At 44.4% G+C, this 18,242-nt stretch overlaps 1 protein-coding gene across 3 annotated transcripts in view; it reads left to right on the top strand.

Annotated features, from left to right (window-relative positions):
- The first annotated feature begins 7,443 nt into the window (after window positions 1-7,443).
- ANKRD28 (ankyrin repeat domain 28) overlaps window positions 7,444-18,242 on the top strand; it is a 120,060-nt gene continuing 109,261 nt past the window's right edge. For 2 of the 3 annotated variants that reach the window (XM_070727725.1, XM_070727721.1), the window contains exon 1: window positions 7,444-7,765. In XM_070727725.1, coding sequence (XP_070583826.1) covers window positions 7,739-7,765 — 27 coding nt within the window. In that variant the 5' untranslated portion in view covers window positions 7,444-7,738. Of the gene's footprint in view, window positions 7,766-8,464; window positions 8,483-18,242 lie in introns of those variants that run through there. The other variant, XM_070727722.1, reaches the window with a different exon arrangement.

Genomic DNA, 18,242 nt, shown 5'->3' with positions numbered 1-18,242 from the left:
GGAAAAGTATAGTGTCTGAGCGGCAGTCCCTTCGGGACTGGGCAGCACAAAAATAATAGATAGATAGATAGATAGATAGATAGATAGATAGATAGATAGACAGACAGACAGACAGACAGACAGACAGACAAACAAATAAAAAACCCACCCTGTTTTGCCTCAGAGAATTTTAAAATAAAATACTGTACTGTGTGTCTATAACAGTGAGCTCATAATAGGGCAACTCTATCAATATCAAAATGCCACTTAAATAGTTGAGCTAGTTTCAAACTAGATTTTGATTTTCTTTCTCTCTTCCTTACTCCCATTCTTTTTCTTTCTCTTTTCCTTCCTCTCTTTTTTCTATCTGTTTCTCTCTCTTCCTCTCTCTCTCCTTCCCTCTCACTCTTTCCCTCTCGGCTTCTGGGCAGGTTTGGAAAACTCTGAGTTGATGATGATTTTTAAGTGAGCGATTGCTCACTGCTCAGCTTAGAGGGAACTATGGTTGCAACTCCATTAACCTTTCCATTTGAAAAGCTTCCCTATACAGCTCCAAATAAGGAATTCCTCATCCCCCCTCTTTTTCATTCACAATTAACCACTTTTTCTTTATTGTTGGTCTCTTATCTTCTTCAATCTAGTAATTAAGCTTTTTATCCAACTCTTTAAACTTAAATGTTGATAGCCCCCCCTGACAACACCTGAAATAGGTATATCATTTTGGGAACTATCATAATTTTTAAAGCTCTTATTTTAGAGATTCTCCTTAACTTTTTCTCTTTCCAGCTCCTCATCTGTTTCAACATTTTCCTCCATATGCGAGTCTGCGGAAGGGGCGGCATACAAAGCTAATAAACAAACAAACAAACAAACAAACAAATAAATATAATTCACTTCCTCAATTTTCGTTGGGTTTCTCAATAACCAAATTCCCAAATATTTGATTTTTTTTAGTCCTAATTTTAACCGTGATTCTTTCCTAATTTCTATCTGCTCTCTTGGACCTGGATTTAAACACATAATCTCTGATTTTTCCATATTAACCAACAATCCTGATTCCTGTTTAAACTCTTGTAAAATATTTCTTATTTATTTAATTGTTAGATTTGTATGCCGCCCCTCTCCGCAGACCCGGGGCGGCTAACGACAATAATAAAATAGCATATGTCAAATCTAATATTAAAATAATTAAGAAATACTTATTAAAAACCAAACATACACACAAATATACCATGCATAACTTGTATAGGCCTGGGGGGAAAAGGAATATCTCAATTCCCCCATGCCTGACGACAGAGGTGGGTTTTAAGGAGCTTATGAAAGGCAAGGAGGGTGGGGGCAATTCTGATCTCTGAGGGGATGTGTAGGTGCCTGGAGGCTGTTGGGGTATGGATGGGTGTCAACAGACTCAAACTCAGCCCTGATAAGACAGAGTGGCTCTGGGTTTTGCCTCCCAAGGACAATTCCATCTGTCTGTCCAGCACCCTGGGGGAGGAATCACTGACCCCCTCAGAGAGAGTCCACAACTTGGGCGTACTCCTCGATCCACAGCTCACTTTAGAGAAACATCTTTCAGCTGTGGCGAGGGGAGTGTTTGCCCAGGTTCGCCTGGTGCATCAGTTGCGGCCCTATTTGGACCGGGAGTCACTGCTCACAGTCACTCATGCCCTCATCACCTTGAGGCTCGACTACTGTAATGCTCTCTACATGGGGCTACCTTTGTAAAGTGTTCAGAAACTTCAGATCGTGCAGAATGCAGCTGCGAGAGCAATCATGGGCTTCCCCAAGTATACCCATGTTACACCAACACTCCGCAGTCTGAATTGGTTGCCGATCAGTTTCCGGTCACAATTCAAAGTGTTGGTTATGACCTATAAAGCCCTTCATGGCATTGGACCAGAATATCTCCAGGACTGCCTTCTGCCACACGAATCCCAGTGACCAGTTAGGTCCCACAGAGTTGGCCTTCTCTGGGTCCCGTCGACTAAACAATGTTGTTTGGCAGGACCTAGGGGAACGCCTGCCTCACCTCTCCTGCAGCCCCTTCGTTGACAGCCCTGGACGAAAGCGCTCCCAGCAAAGGGGGTGCGAGAGGGGTGATGCAGGCGTTCCCGAAGCGCTTAGGGAAAGCACTCTCACAGCCCCTTTGCTGGGAGAGCTTTTGCCAAGCCAGCCCCTTTGCTGACAGCCCTGGCACGGAGCCCCCAAACGATGCAGGGGGCCTCCCACAGCCACCCCTCTGCTCCACCCCACCCTCCCAAAGGGTGGGGCTGCCACATCCCGGCGGATTCCATCCGTCTGGCCAGGACAAGAGGATAGTGGCAGTGGTGGTGGTGGTGGTTTCTCTTTGAGAAGCAGCTGCAGTACCAGGAATGTCATGTCCACTCCCCCCCCCAACAAGGATCTGAATGCCAGCAGTAATGGGCAAAAGGGGTGAGCTTTGGGCTTGCATGCATTACAGTGATCCCCCGCTCGTTGCGAGGGTTCCGTTCCAGGACCCCCCGCAACGAGCGGGTTTTCGCGAAGTAGCGCTGCGGAAGTAAAAACACCATCTGCGCATGTGCAGATGGTGTTTTAAACTTCCGCAGCGCTAGCGAGGAGCCGAAGATTGGGGGGCGGCGCGGCTGTTTTAAAATGTCGCCGCCGACATGGGGGGCTCGCTAGCACCCCCCCGAACCCCCAACCCGGGTTTGGGGGGGGTGCTAGCAAGCCCCCCATGTCGGCGGCGATGTTTTAAAACAGCCGTGCCGCCCCCCAATCTTCGGCTCCTCAGCGGCGAGCGAGCGAAGCCAAGCCGGCAGCAATGTCGCCGCCGCTGCAGCCAACGCGCGCTACGATCTTCCGGGCCAGCCAGGCTCAGTGACGGAAGGCAGCCACTTGGCCCGGGATGCTGGGCCGAGAGGAGCCGGGCTTGATCCACTGAGCCTGGCTGGCCCGGAAGATCGTAGCGCGCGTTGGCTGCAGCGGCGAGCGAAGCCAAGCCGGCAGGAATGTCGCCGCCGCTGCAGCCAACGCGCACTACGATCTTCCGGGCCAGCCAGGCTCAGCGGATCAAGCCCGGCTCCTCTCGGCCCAGCATCCCGGGCCAAGCGGCTGCCTTCCGTCACTGAGCCTGGCTGGCCCGGAAGATCGTAGCGCGCGTTGGCTGCAGCGGCGGCAACATTGCTGCCGGCTTGGCTTCGCTCGCCGCTGCAGCCAACGCGCGCTACGATCTTCCGGGCCAGCCAGGCTCAGTCACGGAAGGCAGCCGCTTGGCCCAGGATGCTGGGCCGAAAGGAGCCGGGCTTGAAGATCGCAGCGCGCGTTGGCTGCAGTGGCGAGGGCTTGCGATGGAGGGTGGAGGAAGCGGCCATGGGAGGGCGAGCTGCCTCAGGGAGGAGGATCGGGCGGGACCAGGTGGGGGCTGGAATTTCTCCGCTGGGAAGAAGCGGCCAGGGCGAAGGGCGGGCGAGCGGGTGCTGGGGAGGGCTTCTCGCCCTCCCGCCAGCAAGAGGGGGAGCGAACGGCGTGGGCAGGCGAAGGGCGGGCGAGCGGCAGCGAGGAGTTTGCGTGGGCGGTGGGGAAACTCCTCGCTGATGCCAGCAAGAGGGGGAAGACCCAGGGAAGCCGCCCAGCAGCTGATCTCCCGGTTGCCATCTACGCATGCGTGCCCATAGAAAAAAAGGGCACGCATGCGTAGATGGTATTTTGACTTCCGGGTTGAAAAATCGCGAATTACCCTGTTCGCAATGGTCGGGGACGCAATAACCGGGGGATCACTGTATTCGCTTTTCCATTGATTCCTGTGGGAAACATTGTTTCATCTTACAAACTTTTCTTCTTACAAACCTCGTCACAGAACCAATTAGGTTTATAAGACGAGGTATTACTGTACTTGAGGAGCTAATCCGAGTCTGCGGAGAGGGGCGGCATACAAAACTAATAAATAATAAATAAATAATAATAATAATAATACCTTGAGTATTGCTCCTTCCTTTGCAATTGGATAGAGAATCAGTGATTAGCAGAGTGTAGTTACCGGTATATCCTTTAGATTCAGAATGGAAAAACTGGCACACAGCTGTACCAATATGTTTTTGCCAGAGATAGAAACAAATACAGGTACAGAGATACTCACAGACTAGTTTATAGGAAGATATAACACCAATGTCAGATATTAGCTTATAGTACTATCTAGCTGAAAATCCAGGAAAGACAAATAAAGGTAGCATTTAACTGGGTCTGTCTTATTATACAGAAGTTTCTTTGACTTTTATACAGTAGTGGATTTCAATTACATTGCTATCGGTTCATTATTGGGTGCACTTGTGCGTGCATGCAGGGTGCTTCTGCACATGCGCAGACATCTGGGTGAGTGGGTGGGCGGAGTTTCCTGCTGCCGCCCACCACTATCTGTTCATCCAATTTGGGGAGAACTAATAGCAACCCACTTCTGCTTTTAGAGGTTAATTTCTTAAATAAGTTTCAAACATTTATTTAAAAAATTAGTCCCTTTTTCAATATTCTTTTGAAATGAATGTTATATAGAAACAGTAAAAAACAACCCCCTCCCCAAAAAAACCTTGGCATATTTTAGCAACTGGAAATTAGCAGCAGTGGTCAAATGTGGTTGGCACTCAGAATACAAACCAGAAAGTCATATGTTTCTCAATATGGATTTTTCCCAGTTTAATAGTAATTTACATTTCAAAATCTATTCTTAAATTGAATTTATATGTATGATGGAAGTAAGTAGAATTATGTGATAAACTTGAACCATTGTGTATTTAACTTCAATTATTGTATATTCAATTTCAATTATTGTATATTTAACTTAAGTTATTGTATATTAACTTGAATTATACTACAATTGGCCCTATTTTTAAGGATGGATTATCCTTAAATCAGAGTTTTCTTAACTTAGAAACTTGCTGTATTGGACATTTGGATATTTCTTTTTTTCTTAAATAGGCTAAGAAAATTGGTTGATATCCTCTCAATCAAATCTTTTTCAATAATATTTCTAAGTATGATTTTAGTATAGTCATAGATCAGAAATAAAAATATTTAAACAAGTATTAAAGTGTTATGTTCAATAAACAAAAATAATAAAATATAAAAGCACTTTCAGAATTATTTGTTTCCTTGTATCATTCTTGTATATTTGCAATTGATTTTAATTGCTATATTCCCTTTAATTTTTTAAGTTGCAGATTTAATTTTTACATGAATTCTGAGTTAATAAACAAGACAGAAGTTTGCAGGAACTAAGATTATTTTTAGAATAACTGTGTTATCTTTGAAGATAAGCAAAGTCAAATAAGAATTGCTGCTGTCAGGTGGGATGGAGCTGCTAAAACTATGGAGGAGTTATTGGAATGATTTCTTGAAATCTACCTTCATATAACTACAAATTAGATTCTAAAACCTAGCTTTAGGAATTTCTAAGTATTAGAATTATGTAAACATCAGGTTGAGTGCAACAGCAACCAATATATAAATGCAGTATGCCATAAAAGATTAGTTGATGGACAAGGATTAAAAGCAAAGATAGATAGACTTTTAAAAACAACTATTATATGCTACTTATAAAGTTGAAGAACTGCAGCAATTTAATAAGCTAATTTAAAAATTAAGCAATCAACCCCAAACCTATGTTTCTGGCTTACTGCAATTTGAAACATGGACAGATTCACCAAGAAACACTGATTATATTATAGCTTGATGATTTATGAGACCAAGTTATAATTTATTCATGAATCTATTGTTTGTTTATTTATTTATGTATTTATTTATTTGATTCTATGCTGCCCAATCCCATGGGACGCAAGGTGGCTTATAACAATGCAAATACAGTACAATAATAAAAAAGAGTCAAATATCAATAATAAACTATAAAACCTCCATTATAAAACCCATAAACTAAAACTATAAACCCTGTTATAAACCATAAATCAAGTATATCAAACAACATACATACCAATCAAACACAACTTGCCCATGCCAGATGTTAGGATTCATGGCCCCCAGGCCTGCTGGCAGAGCCAGGTCTTCAGAGCCTTTTGGAAGGCTAGTAAAGTGGGAGTAGTATGAACATTGGGGGGGGGGAGTTGGTTCCATAGAGCTGGGGCAGCCATGGAGAAGACCCTTCCCCGTGGTCCTACCAATCTATTGTTTAGTTGATGGATCCGGAGAAGGCCAACTCTGTGCAATCTTACTGGTCTCTGGCAGGTATGTGGCAGGAGACGGTCCCATAAATAGTTAGGTCCTAAGCCATGTAGGGATTTATAAGTAATAACCAACACGTTTAATTGTGATTGGAGACTAACTGGTAGCCAGTGCAGCACGCGGAGTGTTGGTGTTATATGGGCATACCGAGGTACACTCATAACAGCTCACACAGCTGCATTCTGGACCATCTCCGAGCACTCTTCAAGGGTAGCCCATGTAGAGAGCATTGCAATAATCAAGACAGGGCCTGAGTGACTGTGCACAACCAAATAAGGCCACAATTCATGAATCTATTGTTAAATAGATATTAAATAGATAAGGGTAAAACAAGAAGCAATGGGTGAAAAATATTCAAGGAGAGAAGCAACTTAGAACTAAGGAGAATTGCTGATAGTTAGAACAACTAACTCCATAAATTGTGAATGCTCCAACACTGTAAGTTTTTAAGAAAATGTTGGATAACCATTTGTCTGAAGCAGTGTAAGGTTTCCCGTCAAGCAGGGGATTGGACTAGAAGACCTCCAAGGTCCCTTCCAACTCTGTTATTCTATTCTATTCATTATGATTTAGCATGTCTGAACATCTCATTGTAATTGGTAACTAGTTAATAAATCATAGGTCCCCAGAATGGATGCACTCTTCAATTAAAGTCCAAAAGAGAAGCAGCACCTTGCTTCCTACTCTTTGAGTTAGGGGTGTGTATCTACAGGACAACTCCTTTTCTAAAATGGGTTAAAGAGGCATTAGATAAGCTGGTATTAGCCTGATGTGAGGGGTTTTGTTGCCTGGCTGTCATACGATCAGTACGTGGACAGCAGACGATGGAAACTACGGTCCAACTCTCCCAAAGAAAACCTATTTGAGAGAAGTTGAAAACGAAATATTGTCCTATTCCAAGATGAAACTTCATGATTTTAACACGCCTCCACAATACTAACGTCTACGCCGCAACTCCCCGAACAGCCACCCCTCTCTTTCGAGTAAAGGCATTCGCTTTCCTAATTCTTCCCTCGCTCATCTTATTCCCACCAATTACATTAGACTTCCCATCCGACCGCCTCTCTCTCTTCCAATCACCGTTGCTTTTGCTTTTATTTATATACGTCTGTGGGCGAGCATGTATGTTTTCATCACTCCGAACTGCCCAATCAGCTTTAGAGAATGACGGACGTTGTAGAGGCGGCATCGATAAAAAGGGGAGGGAGGACGGATTAATTCAGTTTTTATCCCTCGGCGGAAGGACTCTGGGGAACGCTAGGAATCGTTGGAGAGGTGCTGGTTGTGTGTGCGTGCGTGAAAGGTTAATCCCGCCACCTTCGCTCCCCCAGATCTTTCCGCGCGCTTGGCGAAACCCGCACCGGCGCCAGCTAGAAAACGCGAAGGAGGTGGAGCCGTGGGCGTGACCAGCTGCACGGGCTGCGCGGCCAGACAGAGGAGGAGGCGGGGCTGCTGGGCAAGGAATCGTTGGCGGAAGTGAGAAGCCGGATCGGTGGCTGAAACGGCGGAGCACAAGGATACCTCAGGCGGGATAGCCTTACCTCGCCTCACTATGGTTCTTCTCGAGCTGCGCGATCAGGTAGATGCTCTCCGGGGCGAAAGATCAACGGTCTTCTTCGCTTCCTTTAGTCTTTCTTAAGGGAGTGAGCCCGGCCGCCTGTTTTCCCTCCTGGGAGAAGGTGACCGGCTGAGTTGGGGTCGGGGGGTGGGGAAAGGAGGCCCTATGGCGGCATTGGGAACGGGCGGTGGTGGGTGGGGTTGTGGTGTCCCTTCTGCGCTGAAAGGCTTCAGGTTTAGTAACGGGAGCGCGTGGGAGAAGAGGAGGGGGGGGGGCCACGACCGCGCTTGTCTTCCGACGGATGGCGTGTGTGCCGGCGGAGGTGCTGGGAAGCCCCCCCCCCAACCTTGCCAGGGGGAACGGCGAGGAATCCACACCCCTTTCCTTTTTCTTCTCACCCACCCTCCCATTCCCCTCGAGGCTCCACCTTCTTTCCCAGGTTACCCCTGCTTGGGCCTAACAGGTGGCAGCCAGTCGCTTCCCCTCTCCGATCCCGCCTGTTCTCATTCCTTCAAGGCCAGAACTGTCGCCCGTGCGCGCTCTGGGCGCACGCCCCCCTTTCCTCCCCAGCCCAGTTTCTCGTTAGGACCTTGAGTAGGTGCGCTGTTTTTGTGTAGTCGCGAGGGCTTCGGAAACTGTAGGTAAAGCGATGACCTTTTGCCCTCCATAGTTATGTCCAAAGCGATTGACCCTATGTATGTCGGCGAAAAAGAGGAGAAAGGTGGATCCGGCCGAACGGTAATGCAGCTTCTCTTATCATCCCCTCCGAGTTCAGCCAGGTGTTCTTGGGCATCCCTCCATTAGAAGCTTAGGCTGTTGCTGAATGTTAGGGAAGGAGACTGCTACAAGCCTTGTTTTGTTTTTTGTATGCTTTCCCACTAAGAGGCTCAGGTAACAAGTTGAGGTGCATCCCCCTCAAACATCCTGATCTGTTTGAAATGCATTTCCTGCTTTCACATAGGTCCTTCATTCTGTCCTATGATCCATTTTAAGGTATTGCAACTGTACAGTAGATATTTTGGCATCAGGTCTGAGATAGTTAAGGTTTTTATGAAAGCTAAGAACAATCCAACTGAGATTTAGTGAATTGCCAGTGCCAATATGAAGTTAATAATAATGAAGCAAGAATTTGAACTCACATTTGCCAGATATTGAGCTAAAATGAATCTCTATATAGTTTTTCCATTTTTCCGTCAGTGCTTATAACCCAAACCCATATCGATATTGAATAAGCATCGATATCACTATATTTTTGCCCACTCAAGAGACAGAGATCAACAGAGATTTTTTTTATTTAACTAAAAAATGTTGTAATCATCCCAAACAAATTAACGTAGCTTTTAATTTTTTTTCTTTTAGACATTTCTTGTTAATGGAAACTGGCTTGCTTTTCTTAATATACATATTTAGGGTTTTGCTGTTTTTTAAAATCTAGATAAGTCTACTATATATCAAATCCTCCTTATCCTAGCTATACATTTTTGGTTTTACTTCTTTGCTACCCAACATGTTTGAACCCTTTTTAAATATTTGCTTGCTGAAAATTATTTAATTATATCTCATGCGTGTATTTTCAATTTCTTTTAACAAAGTTTTTAAATCATTGTGCACATGGCAGTTCTAGTGTGTGATGGTCAAAAGGTCAATCTTAATTATCCTTTTTGGTGTTCTATTGGCTTGCATTTTATTGTTTTAGTATCTGGGCAGCTTATTTGTAGGGAAGTGTGACTGAACAGGTTCTTTGGTCAATTATTCTTGCACAAGTAGTTGGTTTTGGTACCTGGTTTTGGCTATTGTCAGTTGACCACTTAACATAAATGAATTTAGCAATCTATTGTTACAATGTACATATGCACAACATGGGAGACAAACTAATGACGAGAAGATTTGGCAGTCCATCTACATGAGAAAAAAGTCACTCTGTTGAAAATGGCAAAGTTTACATTCTGGATAGAAGACCACTGATTTGAAGAAGGGGTAAAAAAGGTTAAAATTGCATCCCTCTCCTATGTCTTGTCTACATGTTTTCAGCAGTCCCAAAAAGATTCCACAGCCATTTGCACTCTGAGTCGGGTGACTCTGAGAATACATATAACCTCCAAGTGACAATGAAATCTAACTAGAGTGGTACCTCTACTTAAGAACTTAATTCGTTCCATGACCAGGTTCTATAGTGGAAAAGTTCTTAAGTAGAAGTATTTTTTCCCATAGGAATCAATGTAAAAGCAAATAATGTGTGCAAACCCATTAGGAAAGAAATAAAAGCTTGGAATTTGGGTGGGAGGAGGAGGAGGAAGAAGAGGAGGAGGACAATCGCTGCCGAAGGAAGAAGGTGAGGTGAGGGGAATCAAAAAAATCCAAAACATTAAGGCTTAAAAGAAAAAAAAGAGGGACTCTGAGGTGGCGAGGAGGAGCACACACCTCCCTCCATTCACTCTGGGCTGCCAATCCTCCTTAAGTGCCACTGAAAGGATCCTATTGCAGCCCAGAAAAGCCCGAGATGGCTGGGATTATAGGGAGAATGGCAGGAAACTTGCCGGGCCTTCGTGCAGCTCTTAAATTTTCTGGTTCTTAAGTAGAGGCAAAAAAATCTTGAAAATCTAGAAACGTTCTTAAGTAGAGGCGTTCTTAAGTAGAGGTACCACTGTACTAACCTTCAGAATGCTAATGATCATATGACTGCAAAGAATATAAAACCTATAATTCCCCATCATATAGTCAGAATTGAAGAAGCTTCTTGGATGAGAAGTGAAATGTCCAGGAAAAAACAAAGAAAATACAATGTCTTTGAATAAGCATCTTTTGGGACAAGATGTTTGAGAATCTCCATAGATATTTAAGCTCAAATGATGTTTGTTTGAAAGGGATTATGCATTATGATATACAGTAAAAAGATAGATTAAAATAATATTTTGTAGTCATTGAATGCCATCTTTTTCCAGTGGTTTTGCTTCTGGAGAGATCAATTCCAGTAGATGAGTAAGAAAGGTCAAATCTATGTTATGAAGTAGCACAGGACTTAGACCTTTGCCCATTGTTATTTCTCCTTATTATTAAATAGTGACATAGAGTTCCTTGGTGAAATAATGTGTCAACATAAGATGTGGCAGGAGGGGATAAAATATTTTTCAATGCATTGCAAATTGGTGTAATGATTTAGGATTCTTGCTTAAGGGGGGTCAGTTTGAAGACACATCTAGATTTGCCAATTTAACACTTCCTCTGGAAGAGCTCCACAGGCTGCCAATCAGCTTCTGGATGAAATTCAGATGCTGGTTATCTTTAATATGCTGCATGGGCTTGATTTTCTCCAAGATCACCTGCTCCATATAGAGTCTGCCCAATCATAAGATTAAGGAGAAAAGCCTGCTGAGAATCCTTATTTTATCTAATCTGTATGATTCCATAATCAGGCTTTCTCAGTGATGACTTCTAATGGAATACAGTAGAACCCCGACTTACGAGACTAATTGGTTCCGGAAGGAGGCTCGTAAGTCAGAACGCTCGTATGACGAAACATTGTTTCCCATAGGAAACAATGTAAAGTCAATTAATCCGTGCAACAACAAAAAAACCCGCTGCCGCCGAACGCGGAAGTTAGCGTTCAGAGACAGCTGCGAAGCGGCGCGCGTGTTTTAAAACGTGGCAGCCGGCCTGGGGGGCTCGGGGCAGCCCTCCAGGCCGGCTGCCACGTTTTAAAACACGCGCGCCGCTTTGCAGCTTCTCCTGAAGCCGAACGTGGAAGTTAGCGTTCCGGCTTCAGGAGACAGCTGCAAAGCGGCGCGCGTGTTTTAAAACGTCACAGCCGGCCTGGGGGGCTCGGGGGGAAGCCCCCGAGCCCCCCAGGCCGGCTGCCACGTTTTAAAACACGCGCGCTGCTTTGCAGCTGTCTCCTGAAGCCGAACACGGAAGTTAGCGTTCCAGCTTCAGGAGACAGCTGCGAAGCGGCGCGCGTGTTTTAAAAGGTTGCAGCCGGCCTGGGGGGCTTGCCAGCACCCCCCCCAGCCCCCCAGGCCGGCTGCAACCTTTTAAAACACGCGGGATACGAGCGCCAAGGAGCTGTCTCCTGAAGCCGAACGCGGAAGTTAGCTTTCGGCTTCAGGAGACAGCTCCTTGGCGCTCGTATCCCGAATGTGAGCTCGGGAGGCGAACAAAAATGTCGCTCCCCTCCCAGCTCTTATCTCGAGTAGCTCGTAAGTAGAGCTGCTCGTATGTCGAGGTTCCACTGTAACTTGATTTTCGCTATATGGACCTCCAATGCCTAGATGAGTTTCCAGAGAGTGATGAAAACCTAGTTCTGGAACATTTGTGGATTTTAAAAGATTGTTTATTCTTCATGGATTGTGCCATTATGACATCTCTTCCCGCTGTTTTCAACTTTTTATGCTATATATTACTCTAAAACTTGGTAGAATACAGCACAATAGCAATCTTACTAATAATAATGATTGTAGAATATAGGTAATAAGATTTCATTAGTTTTTTAAAAACATAGATATTAGTAGGTAAGGAATTGAGAAGTATAAATGCTGTCTAGACATAACCTACCTTCTTCTTTCTTTTCATGTACACATTTCTGCTATATTAAATCAATTTCCTGTTTTCATTGAACAGGAATCTTGATTTAAAATACTGACTGCTAAACATAAGTTCAAATTTAGGTCCCAGAGAGTTGGCCTTCTCTGGGTCCCGTCGACGAAACAATGTTGTCTGGCGTGACCCGGGGAAGAGCCTTCTCTGTGGCGGCCCCAACCCTCTGGAATCAACTCCCCCCCCCGTGAATTCGGACTGCCCCCATCTTCCTTGCCTTTCACAAACTCCTGAAAAGCCACCTCTGCCGTCAGGCATGGAGAAATTGATTCCCCTGGGCTGTTTCCACTTTATATATGGTCTGCATGAGATGTATGATTGTTGTTATGTTAAGGGTTTTAAACTGTTTTTTAAATATTGGATTTGTACTGTTTTTTCTTGTTGTGAGCCGCTCCGAGTCCTCGGAAAGGGGCGGCATGCAAATCTAATAAATAATAATAACAACAACAACAACAACAATAATAATAATAAATTGATGTTCCATTTTTTAAAATCAGAGATTTTTGTAAATACCATATTTTTTGATGTATACAACACACCTTTTTGTTCCCTAAAAAAGGCTGATAATTAGGGTGCTTCTTATACTCTGAAAGTAGCTTTTTTCCACCCCAGCCCTAACTAGCTGCTAATGATCTTCCCAGCTCTTACTTTGCAGGATTTTTCATTGTTACTCTCTGAGAAGAATGTTTTCCAAACTCTGTCTTTGTAGGGTTGCATTTTCATTGCTTTACTTGCTCTAGATGTTTCTTTCCAGCCCTAACCAGGTACTATTACTGTTTCCAAGCTCTTTCATTGTTTCTCTCTGTGAAGAACGTTTTCCAAGCCCTAAGTTTTTGCAGGGTTTTTTCCATTACTCTAACTTGCTCTGAAGACGTTTCTTTCCAGCCCTAACCAGTGCTAATAATGTTGCCAGCTCTTACTGCTTGCAAGCTCTTTCATTGTTATTTCTGCAAAGAATGTTTTCCAAACCCTGTTTTTGATTCCCCCCCCCATTCTCTATTTGCTCCAAATGTTTTTTTCCATCCCTAACCAAGTGATAACAATGTTTCCAGTTTTTACTGAATTCAAAGCTCTTTCATTGTTACTCTCTGTGAGGAATGTTTTCCAAGCTCTGTCTTTGTAGGGTTTTTTTTAATTGCTTTACTTACTCCAAATGTTTCTTTCCAGCCCTAACCAGGTGCTAACAATGTTCCCAGCTCTTACCGGCTTGCAAGCTCTTTCATTGTTACTGTCTGCGAAGAAGAATGTTTTCCAAGCCCTAAGTCAGATACTTTTCCCTCTTTTCCTCCCCTGTCGGGCAGCATCCTTATAAGGTGCATCATATACACAAGTGCATCTTATACTCCAAAAAATACGGGACTTTACTTAGTCTCCTGGCTGGGAACCAATAGCATCATTGACATTAAAATAGTATGCTTTCCCTAAAGTGAATACAGTAGTCCCTCACCTATCGCTGGTGTTACGTTCCAGACCGGGCCGCGATAGGTGAAATCCGCGATGGGGAATTTATCGACTGATAGTACTTATTTAAGTATTTATATTGTAATTGTTTGGTAAGTTTTCATTGTTTTAAGTGTTTATAAACCCTTCCCACACAGTATTTATTTTACAGTATTTAAATACAGTATTTACAATTTTAGATTTATTTTTTTTAAAAAAAACCCTGCCGATCGAGTTCGGCGGGCTGTTTAAATCTGCCGATCGACTTCCTCAGAAACCCGCGATGAAGTGAAGCCGCAGTAGGTGAAGCGCGGTATAGCGAGGGACTACTGTACAGGAAAGGACAATTGGATATTTTTGTACTCTATTAGCAAGGAGTTTTGAAGAGGTGTTATTACCTTTGAATTGAACTTCCTATCATGAAACTTTGGTAATTTAATTTGTAGTATACTCAAACCTTAATTGTGTTCTCTATATTATGCTTGGACATTTTGTTGTGATAGTTGAGATATTCTGCTTTTATTTGTTGGCATATGCTTTTGTAGTGGCTTTTGAAGTTGGTTACTTGGCCTTTTTTTGCTTTTACGCCAGAGAGATCTTTTTTTGGTTTGTAGTTTCTTTATCGAGACAGGTAAGTTATTTTTTTGTTTACCTCTGGATGAAGTGAGTGGTACATGTAGTCCGATAAGTCTTTTAATTTGGAGTAAGAACGTGTTGAAGAGATCATCAATGGTGTTGCAGTTAGAGAACAAAGATTGTCAGTTAAGAATTGAGAGATTGGCATCCATGAGATCATAGTTGGCTTTCCTAAAATTGTACTTATGTGTCATGTTATTCAGGTGAGTGTTATGATGGTGTAGATTGTGGTTGAAGTTAATCATACTATGATCGCTGTTGGAGAAGGGTTCTTTTATATACAGTCCATAGATAGCACTTTTGCTATTACAGAATATGAGGTCAAGACAGCTGTTGAGTCTGGTATTGTTTGATACTAATTGTTCAAGTCCCAAGCTGGTGACAGCGTTATAAAGGGCAGTATGTATAGGTTCGTTGAGCATTCGTTTAGGGTCCAGTTGATGTGTGGTAGGTTGAGGTCCCCAAGGAAGATAATGGGATAGGGGCAGGAGGTTGCCCACGTTAGCAGGGAGGTTAATTTTGTTACATGAGTAATGTCGTAATTTGGAGCTCTGTAGCAAAGTAGGAAGCGGAGTGTAGTATTGAGGGAAAGATCACATATTAAGTTTTCAGGAAGGATATGATCATTTGCAACTTGGATGTTTTTTAGATTGAGTGAACTTTTATAGAATATAGTTTCAACACCTCCTCTACGGGATTCACGGTCTGACCGGAAAACAAGGTAGTTACTTGGTGTAATGATGGAGTCAGGATAGGATGTATTCAGCCATGTTTCACAAACAAAGATTATGTCAAATATGTTGGTGTCAAGTAGGAGGAGGAATTCAGACAACTTGTTGATTATACTTCTTGCATTGATTAGTTTACATTTGAGATTGAATTTGTGTTCAGGAATGAAATTGGATTGAGTTGAATTGAAATTGGATTGAATTGAGGTAGTAAGGGGCGCGCTTTCCTATTCTTTGTTGGATGTGCTGGGGATGTCCATTTGTTGGTAAGGGATGGTAGGTGGAAAAGTGTAGGATGGTTGAGTAGGGACATGGGTTGGGAGATGAAGGGAGGGTTGTGGGTTTTGGTTCTGATGCATTCAGAGCGGTAGTCTATGTCTAGGTTAGTTTCGCCATGATCACGATGCCTCTTAAATTTGGCCCGTAGTTCACGAGGGCGGATGCATTGAAGAAGAGTTAGATTTGGTCTGGATCTGAGTTTGTTGTATTTGGCGTTATTCCTGGCAATGGAGTTCATGGTCTTGATGAACTGTTGTTTGGCAGTTTCACTTTTGCAGACTATTCTGCAAAATCGGGGAGCCATTGATCCATCACTGTACCTCAGTACAGGGACGTTTCTAGTGACCTCTAAGATGTCATCAGGGGCAATTGTTTGAGGATGCTGGTTGCGGATGATATTACGTATATTTGTTAAATCAGTTTCCCCATTTTCCTCTAGGCCAAAAAGGATGGCGTTCTGACGTTTTTGTTCACGTTCCATGGCATCTTTCACCAGGGTGAAGATGTCGGTAGTTGGGTTTAGAGGTAAAGGTTTTGGTGGCCTAGGTGGGGTATAAAGTGGTGGTGGTGGGGTGGTGTAGGGTACTTGTTTTGGTGTTTTAGCGTTTATCAGATCTTGGATGTTTTTTTCTATGGAGGCAAGCTGTGGTCCCATGCTTTCTGTGTATGATTGTTGAGTTTTAGAGACTGCTGTTAGGATTACATCGGACAAATTGCTGAAGGAGTCTGGTTTGGGAGTACAAGATGGGCAGAAATAGTAGAGTGTAGGATTATTTTGAAGAAAAGTGGCGACATGTTTATTTATGTTAAGGCAGGTGTGGTGAGCTGATTTTTTGAGGAGTGAAAATTTATAAATCCTTCTTGTATATTAATAGTGTTGTTGCATATAAAGCAAATGCTATCAAAATCATTTACTTGATTCACTTGGGTTTTTTTCTTGCACGGCATAGTTGCTGGGGTGAGGCTTAAAAATCTATTTGTTGATTGTTGATTGTTTGACTTGGTTGTACATTCTGTTGACATTTTGAATGAGAAAAATTTAGATGTGACTGCTAGGTTCCTTGCAGCCACTAGGGGGGGGGAGTTTGGAGCATCCTGTAGAGCAGTGTTTCCCAACCTTTTTTGAGCCGCGGCACATTATTCATATTTTCAAAATCCTGGGGAACATTGAAAGGGGGGGCGGGGGGGGGGGCTAAAGAAAAGTTTGGACAAAAAACCCCTCTCCCTTCCTCCCTTTCGCTCTATTTCTCCCTCTTTCTCTCTTTTCCTTCCTTCCCTTCTTTCTCTCTCTCCATCCCTCTTTCTTTCTTTCTTCCTCTCTTTTTTGCTCTCTTTCTCTCTCCCTCCTTCCCTTCCTCTATGTCTTTCTCTCTCCCTTGCTCTCTCTCTCTCTCTCGCTATCTCTTTCTTGCTTTTTTCTTTCTTTCTTGCTCTCTCTCTTTCACTGTCTCTTGCTATATGTCTCTTTCTTTCTCTTTGCCTCTCTTGCTATCTCTCTTTCTCTCTTTCTCTCTCTCTGTCTCTCTTAATATGTCTCTCTTTCTTTTTCTCTCTCTCTGCCTCTTGCTATGTCTCTCTTTCTCTCTCTCTGTCTCCCTTGCTATGTCTCTCTTTCTTTCTCTTTCTCTCTCTCTCTGCCTCTCTTGCTAAGTCTCTCTTTTTCTCTTGCTATGTCTTTCTTTTTCTCTCTCTCTGCCTCTCTTGCTATGTCTCTCTTTCTCTCTCTCTTTCTCTATCTCTCTTTCTCTGCCTCTCTTGCTGTCTCTCTTTCTCGCTCTGTCTCTCTTTCTCTGTCTCTCTTGCTATGTCTCTCTTTCTCTCTCTCTCTGCCTCTCTTATATGTCTCTCTTTCTTTCTCTCTCTCTCTCAGCTGACTGCAAGCGGGAGCCCTGATGGTGGCAGCTGGACGTGCTGCTGGACACCGTATATGCCAGGCCCGCAGCGCCAGCATGTACGACGTCCAGCAGCACATCCAACCGCCACCGTCAGGGCTCCCGCTTGCAGTCAGCTGAGACAGAGAGAGAGAGAGAGCTCCCTCTCGCCACCGCCTGGAGCTCCCTCTCGCCGCCGCCATCTCCCCGTGACTGCCTGCGGCCGCTGCAGCCACCACCCCTCCCCCTGCTCCCACCGCCAGTGCCCTCCCGCCGGGCCACAAAGGACACTTGCCGCCGACGGCAGGGAAGCTCCAGCTGGGCGGGGCGCTGCTGGGGCTCCCACTCGCAGCTGTCCCCCGGCTCCTGCCTGATGCCGCGGTTTCTGGCGCTCTCCTGCTGGGCCCCAAAGAAGGAAGGCGGGAAAAAGGCACGAAGAATGAAGCTCTCCTTCTTCCTGCCTTCCTTCTTTGGGGCCCAGCAGGAGAGCGCCGAAAACCGCGGCATCGAGCAGGAGCCGGGGGACAGCTGCGAGCGGGAGCTCCAGGTCGGCACCGGCAGCGCCCCGCCCAGCTGGAGCTTCCCTAGTCACTTCGCGGCACACCTGGCCGTGTCTCGCGGCACACTAGTGTGCCGCAGCACACCAGTTGGGAAATGCTGCTGTAGAGATCTTAAAGTTGCTGAATGAGGAAGGTTTTTAGATGTGACTGCTGGGTTACTTTACAGCCACTAGGGGGGGTTGGAGCGTCACTGCTAGATGAGTGATTTTAAGATTATGAAGAACTTATTTACAGAGACCAGGGGGAATCGCTTGGTCTTTGTTAAATTAGTGAGCCATGTGGTAATGACAAATCCAAAGTGTTGGACTCCTAATGCTGCTCGGATCAGTTTTTCAGCTTTGGGAGGGCACAGACGTTTTATGATCTGCAGAAGGCTTGCCTTTCATCTCCCATC

The sequence above is a fragment of the Erythrolamprus reginae genome, chromosome Z, assembly GCF_031021105.1.
Source record: "Erythrolamprus reginae isolate rEryReg1 chromosome Z, rEryReg1.hap1, whole genome shotgun sequence".
Classification (NCBI taxonomy): Eukaryota; Metazoa; Chordata; class Lepidosauria; order Squamata; family Dipsadidae; genus Erythrolamprus; species Erythrolamprus reginae.
Note: the sequence above shows the minus strand (reverse complement) of the source record. Positions and strands in the feature narration are given on the sequence as shown.